The following is a 7,550-nucleotide window of genomic DNA, read 5'->3' on the forward strand; positions in this document are numbered from 1 at the left end:
TGATGCATGGCTGCTTATCTGCATCCAAACGTACACAAACATTGACTGTGCATGAGCTCACGTATACATTCACAAGCCTCTGGGCTGCTGATGTCTCTGTGTGCCTGACTTTAAAATAGAGTGGGGCTAATTCACAAAAGTCATATGGCAAATAGGCACTTATAAACACACATATATATTCACATATACAAATAGACATAGATTCATATTTTATGTTTTATTTTTTTTTTACCCCATCAAAATTGGGTTTAAATGTTAAGAGACAATCAAAAAGAAAAATCTTTGGTCTGTAAACAACCATAATTATATCCAAACGCAAGGTGGAGATGCCCGTTTGTTATCCAAACTAATTTAGCAGCATCTCACCTCAGTTCATCTCTTGTCTACAGGGTGTTGGGCTGGAGCCCTACATATGCCTGTGATCGCACCCAGTGTGTGTGTGTGTGTGTGTGTGTGTGTGTGTGTGTGTGTGTGTTGGGCACTGAGAACACACCCCTGAATGCTGGGTTGCAGTAGCTGTCAACTTCAGGACACCATTTGCCCTGCTGCTGGAACGTGCTGGCTAATCAGTTCTTGACAGATTCGATCAGTCTCAGTGATTTAGGAGACCGTCACATATTTGCATTCAGCCTTTACCTCCAAGCTCTACCCAAAGTAATCTTTCTCAAAACCTATAGTTGGCCTGTGCAGGATCAGGAGACGTTGAGGAGATGTTCACATTGGAAAACGTACTTGGAATTGAAAGCCAACTGGATTTTATTCAGCATTCATACGCAGCTTATAAACAAAAACACAAGTTTGAAGCTTTGACCTTAAAAAGAAGAGATCCTTTTTCTGTCGGCTGTCAAACACTGGGCAGGTTTGAGGCGGCGACTCTGCCGCTTGATCCCGTTTAAACAAAGCACACTCTCTCCCTCCTCCTTCCCTCTGGGCTGTCTCAGTTACAGGGGAGCCAGGTGGAGTACGCAGGCTGCTGGCAAGCAAACACTGGCTGAACCTGTGCTATGTAGTAGTTACTGAAGTTGCCATCTGCCACATAAGGAGCGGGTTGATAGTAACATGTGACATTAGCCACGTTGGGAATGTAGTTCTGCTCGGCAAGCACTCGCACTGCCAGCATGGCTATCAGCCCTAAAGTCTGCCGCCTCTCATGTCCCATCAGACACACCGTACTCTCGTTGACCACTCCGTGCAGGGTCATAAGGTAGTCGTACTTGCGGTCCTCCAGGCCCACAAAGTGGTTTTGAAGGTATGACTCCAGCTTTCGCTGCTGTTCACCAATGTCAGGGAAGTCAATGAAGAACCGTGAGCACATGTAGCGCTGCAGGGATTTCATCTCTGACTCGGAGGCAGCTCGAAAGCCCCTCACCAGCAGGTGACAGTACTTCAGCAGACCCCCGCCTCTGATCTCCTCAGGGTTGCGGGTGCAGATGACCTTGTGACGTAGGTGGTCCAGGGCCTCGACAAAGTCCCCGTATACGCTCTCTCCCATGATGGTGGGGTGGAAGGTCTCAGCCATGGGGTTTTCTGAGCACTCGTAGAACAGCAGCAGGGAGTCCAGTTTGATCTGAAATGAGTCCACGCTGAACTCAAACTGCCGCCGGAGAGAGTCCACAAACTTCAGCTCCACGTTCTTCCCCCGGTTGTTGGAGAGTGAGATGAGACTCCAGCGGTCTGAGTCGTTACACACCTTCACCATCTTCTGCACATAGGCTTCCTGTGTGTGAGTGAGTGTGTGTGTGGCATATATATGAAGAAGAGGTAGAGAGAAACACACAAATTAAGTAATTAGTCTCAAAGAAACAAAAATTCAGCTCAAAACCACTTACATTCGCATTTTGGCCTAATTTCACATTATGCCACTACATTTATATCTAACAATTTTTGCTATATCCACGAATCTTATTTATATGACTTTGTGATACAATTTTGTGTTACTAATGCTACTGACCCCAATATTACAGACCACAGAACGTACTTGGATATGGGATCTGGGTGGCTGAGCTCAGGATCCTTTCCAAATTGGATTAACTCAATCCTCTTAACTACAGAAAACCAAAGTTTTACTATCACTTAACTAATCTAATTGCGCATTAAGCTGCGCGTAATGGACGTTAAACCGAACTGGCACACATGCAATCAAATCTTATCACTTATCTAAAAGTAAACAAGTATAGCAGGGGGAAAAGTAGTGGGTGCGTGTACCTTTAACGTTAACGGCGTTATTTTCTCTTTATTCACACAGTCGGGTAAAAAGTCCAGGAGACAGTCCAACACTATGTCCTTCACAGTCTGGAAATCACTTTCTCCTTTCATATCTGCGCAGAATATGAGGTCGAGGTCCTTGTAGCCCAGTCCGCTGTCCTCGTGCAGGATGTGGCTGGCCGCGGAGCCGTTTAACCGCACGTCCCGGACGTGGATCTGCTTCTCCTCCATCCGACTGCGCACCACTTTAACGATCTGCCGCGGCTGCATCTCCAGAGTCGGGAAGTTTCCGCGGCCGTGGATCGGGATGGTCTCCGTCAGGATGGCGTCCAGCCGCTGCACTTGCTCCCAGCTGAGGACGCTGACGTTGCTCCCTTCGGTGTCAGACATGTAGCTGGTGGTGGAGCTACTGTCGTCCTCGGACATGGCGGTGCAGGGAAAGTCGAAAAACAGGGAACGAATCGGCGGTGGCGTCTTTACGCACGGACTCTGATATAGTTCGGCTGTAACTTCATCCGCATCGGTGTCTTCAGGAATTGAAACGACAGTAAGACACAAAAGAAACAAAAGTACAAATGAAAATAAAATAAAATAAGAAACAAAAAAAGAATTAAATAGCCAAGGCAGATAGTGATAGTTGTGGCCGTGCGTAACAGTTATGCGCCTGCGATTGGAGATCCAGTGGCGCAGCAGTCACTGGTGCTGGTGGTTCAGTGAGAGGAGGACGAAGTGCAGCCAGTCAACAGGAGCGTATAGGGAAAAAACAACGAGCCCTAACTTTCTCTTGTTAGTCTCTGAGCTCTTCAAACATTCGCCCCGGTGCCGCCGTCAATGCGTCCGAGCTCAGCGCATCACAGTCTTTGAAGCTCACTGATCATCCAGGAGGGGGTTTGTTTTTCCGGCCGTGACTCCATCGTCCAAAGGCACGCCTATGATTTCATGAATTTGCATGAATAAGCTGCTCCTCGAGTCGCACTTTTTGGTACAATCCTCCCTCCACACGATCAACCCCCCTCACAGGAATCTTGAGGATTTTCTGCGCGCAGATCCTACATATTTTTTAATTTCTCCTCCCATCAGCTGCCGAGGAAGAATCCCGGCTCATGTGCGCTCAAGAAAATCCAGCCGCCTTTCCCCTGTACCTCTGCTTCAGTTCGACTTGTGTGGAAGTTAGTGTGGAAGTCACCTGCCCACTTGACCTGCACCAGCCTAAAGAAAGAGTCTGAAGATGTCCGTCGTGCGTCACCCCGCCCCTCTCTCAGCCTGCTGCACTCTGAAAACCTGCTCAACACTGTGCCCCATGTACCAGCTCCACTATAAAACTCCATTATATCTATATTCTTTATTTATTTCAACCTGTAATGGTTCTTTATAAATATATAAACATAAAATATTAATCTATGCTCAAAACACTTCACTTGAACCCACATTTACGCAAAATGTCATCCTGTGATTATAATCTATAACAAATGACAATCAAAAAATACACAAAATAATAAGATTAGTTTAAAAAAAAGTATTTTCTAGTCACTGCAGTTGAAGGGATCTGATGAGCTCCTCTGCTCACTTCACTTCACGTTGGCATGTCGCCCTCTGTGGGCCGATTCAGGCCTAAACGTGTCAGATTAAAGCACTATAATAATAAACGTTAAACTTGCCCAGCTCAGTCGAACAGGAGGATATGGGAGATTTTTGCTCTTTAAAACAGACGGAAAACATTTTGTCTTCAATCTCATAAGCTTGTTAAACCATTGACAACTGCAGGTCAGCGTCTGCAGCCTCCACTTCTGATGACATTTGGACCACATTTCCCTCTAAAACTGTAAAAACACTTGCTACACTCACTTTACGAAACTTTAATTCACCTATTTTTAAACGTGAACTGTAATAGCTCTGTGGGTTCAGTTTTTATTCCATTCAGAAATATCAAATTAGCAGTTCTCGTCATTTTCAAGGGGTTAGGGGGTTGTACGAAAGCTGTGGTGAGGCACAGGTTGGAGGGACTGGAGAGGTCAGGGACCCTGAGAGAGTGTTGCAGGTGTCACCGACGCTCCATTAGGCAGCGTAAAGCCTTGCGTCACTACAGCCACCCAGATCTGTAAGCCCTGTTTATCCCATTTACTCCATTGCACTGTCCTAATCCAGAGAGACCCACACAGGAGCTCAGACTCTGCACGTCGTCACTTCTCCTGCAGGGACCAGACACGGACAGGTTTAACAGTGGTTCACATAGTAGGGGTTAGGACCCCTACTATGTGAACCACTAGACACGGAAGGAGGGTAGCGAGAAATAAAAAATACAATTCAAAAACAATTATCAGCATCATATTCTAGCCACAATTGTCCCAAAAGCAAAAAAAATATGAGGAACATAAAAAAATCCAACCATGCAAATAACCATCAGCCTTATTTTTCGTTGTCTCCAAGTGACCCCTAAGGTGATTACGACATACTAGGGACAGCATCAGTGACCGCAGGGTAATTTACAACAAAACAGGAAACATTCAATCTTGCACAGAGGTGATTTTTTTCCTGATCTTGCATAAATCTAAATCCTTAGGATTAGGGGGGTCTCAAGTCTCCTGACACTGCAAGCTTACACTGAATACAGCAGTTAACCAAAATGAAAATGAATTACAGTGCCTTCAGAAATATTCCCAGTCATTAATCAGTCAAACAGTTCTATAATGTACTGTCATTTTTTATTGTTTGTGTGCAGAGCTTTTTATAAACAGTGTATGGTGCACAGTGATGTTAGAAAACATTGTGTTCGTCCTACCTGGTTTAAAGTCCATGTTTTTTAGGAAATGAAACTGAATTTGCTTTGTTGCTGGTCACGTGTGTGGTTTGGATTGTTGAGTTTGAATTATTAAGTTATCTGCTGTCGTTTTTTAATTCATCACATGTCGGCTGTTGCAGAGGTCTGTTAAGCAAAGGACACAATCTTCAGACAAAAGTTCACAACTTTAAAAGTGAAGCTCAGTAATTCTGCTCAGTAGCCTATAAAGCACTGCATCAACAAAACAGATGTGCTTTTACTATGAAGACAACTTGCCAAACAGGAAGTGATTCTATAGCTGCAATTGCCATGATCAGCACCTGTGCTGTGTCGATATGGTGAAATGAAAATAGTCAAATGATCTAAATGATCAGGTAACGATTTTGACCTGTGGTTTGATCCAGTTGATGACCTCTGATGTAGTTTATCTGAGGATGTAGAAGAACCAAGACCACAGACCGGGGGCACTGCCCCATCCCCACTGACCGCTACAGAGCACGGGCTTATTCAATCATATTAATATTGCACCAAATTTAACAGTGCAGTTCCCTGGGACATCAATAATACACATTTCAAGTGTGAAGCTGATAAGATGAACAGTTTGTGAGGTATGTGTCCCACATACAGACATACAGACAGACAGACAGACGTTAGTAGACAGAAGAAAGAAAAAAGAAACGGTTTCGGTGAATAGTTTTGAAGAATGGACCCTCAGTCCCTTTATAAATAGCCTGTAACCTTTGTTTGGATACTTTTCTTTTGGGTGTGTCAGACTGTTTCGCCCAGCCTCGGGGAAACCTGAGCATAACATATAATTGACGCCCCTCTTTGATCTCTGAAATTGAATTCCACATCTGGAAATGTACGTCAGTTACACTGAGCCAAGAGCAGCCTCGCCTCTATGTGTTTTCCAGGTGTGCACTGAGTCCCTCAGCTGCTGCAGCCACACTGTCCATAACTGAATCAGAGCTGCTGACAGAGACCAACCACAGGTTCACACACACTGTGCTGCCTCCAACACATCAGAACCCTGCTGATGAGTTGTTTGCTGTAAATACTTCAGTTAATCACCAGTCAAGTGGATGAGTCATTGGTCGTCAGATGCTGACATGAATGGTATAATGTCAGATATTCAATGGAAGCAAGGCTTCTGAAAAACATTCACACTTCTTCCCTCTGGTGACATTAATGTCTCTGTCCAGCCGATGAGTTTTCATTCATTTAGTTCAAAAAGAAACGGTTTCCTTGCTCTCTAGAGGTTCCAATGTATTTGGAAGACACTTATTTCTTCTTCCATTCCTCATAAATTGCCTATAGTCACACAGAGCTCTCCCCTGGGGTATGTGAAACATTTTCTGGACGGCTCAACCCAATAAAAGTAAAAAGAGAAAAAGAGAGACCTGTTTTATTTTCCTGTGCCATTTCTCCCAATGCATGATTTGGATTTATTGACCATGGATGCAAGGGTAACATTCCCACTGCCTTTGCTTATTTTTTCAGTTCACTTTAGGACTATCTGCTGGGTTAGACTATTCGAATCCTCTTTCAAATCTTCTGTAAATCATCATTTGTACAGATATAAAAGATCCAACTAAAAGTCATATTTTTATTGGACAAGGCTGATCAATATTGAATGTTTCATTTAACACCAAACTTGACCTTTAAGCCATTTTTAAGGCCATAAGAGATTTTTTTTTTATTCACAAATGTTTTTAACATGTAAAGTTTTATGGGCTGTGATGAGCTGCAGAGGTGGGACTGCAAAATATCACTAATGTGAGAATCAGGTCATCAACTATGAGCAGGGAAAAAGTAAAACATCAGATATGTCCTGACCTTCTATGTCAAGTGCCTTGAGCTAATGTATATTATGATTTGGTGCTATACAAATAAATTGAATACATAAAAATTATTCTAAAACAAAAAATGTGAACATTTGTTATGAAAACTCAACAGAAAGTTTTACAGAGCTTTATAGTGAGTGTCACGTCATTGGTCAGCTTCAGCTTTGCTATACTCATAGTGTTGATTTTCTCAGGAGTCGAAAATCCAGTAAAAAACACACCGAGGAATCTGGTCTTAATTTACTTCTTTTTTTTATCACTTTCTTTAACACTTTCTTTGATTTCTCAGAGAATAATTCATGGACCTTGATATAAAAAAAAATAACAGGCATGTTTATGGGACTGATTTTTATGAGTGTGTGCAATTTGGTGCAGAAGAAATGTGGATCCAATGGTTTCATAAGGGCAGTGTTGGGCGGGGCGGAGGTATGTGCTCTACTGAGTGTCACTGTGGTTTCATCATAAGACTTTTCATGACACTGGACTTGTCCCCACTTACTGTCTCCTCATTGTTTACCACATGACTTAGAGCAACAACCACAATGCTGAAGTAACTAAAATAACTAGAGGCCGCTGACTGAGGATATTCCATCATTAGTTTGTATATTTTCTGTGTATTTTGACTCTTTTTTTTCCGATTTAAATACTTTTTGATAAGAGTCTCATTTACAAGCATAGCATTTCTGAGGAGTCACTTTAAATCTTGCAACATCTAAAGTATC

The 7,550-nt window shown here is 43.1% G+C and overlaps 1 protein-coding gene across 1 annotated transcript; it reads right to left on the reverse strand.

Moving 5' to 3' along the window:
- Positions 1–202: 202 nt before the first annotated feature.
- On the reverse strand, positions 203–3,375 carry tent5aa (terminal nucleotidyltransferase 5Aa). Its single transcript, XM_020091053.2, has 2 exons — positions 2,206–3,375; positions 203–1,717 (listed from the first exon to the last, which is right to left on the reverse strand). The coding sequence occupies exons 1-2, from the start codon at positions 2,629–2,631 to the stop codon at positions 938–940; spliced, it is 1,206 nt and encodes a 401-aa protein (XP_019946612.1). The 5' UTR covers positions 2,632–3,375; the 3' UTR covers positions 203–937.
- Between the last annotated feature and the right edge of the window lie 4,175 nt (positions 3,376–7,550).

The sequence above is a fragment of the Paralichthys olivaceus genome, chromosome 13 (assembly GCF_024713975.1).
Source record: "Paralichthys olivaceus isolate ysfri-2021 chromosome 13, ASM2471397v2, whole genome shotgun sequence".
Classification (NCBI taxonomy): domain Eukaryota; kingdom Metazoa; phylum Chordata; class Actinopteri; order Pleuronectiformes; family Paralichthyidae; genus Paralichthys; species Paralichthys olivaceus.

Excerpts from the sequence above, each read along its gene's own strand:
- tent5aa (XM_020091053.2), bottom strand. The coding sequence starts at position 2,631 with ATGTCCGAGGACGACAGTAGCTCCACCACCAGCTACATGTCTGACACC. Across the intron at positions 1,718-2,205 it reads TAACGCCGTTAACGTTAAAG|GAAGCCTATGTGCAGAAGAT; the intron begins GTACACGCACCC and ends ACTCACACACAG.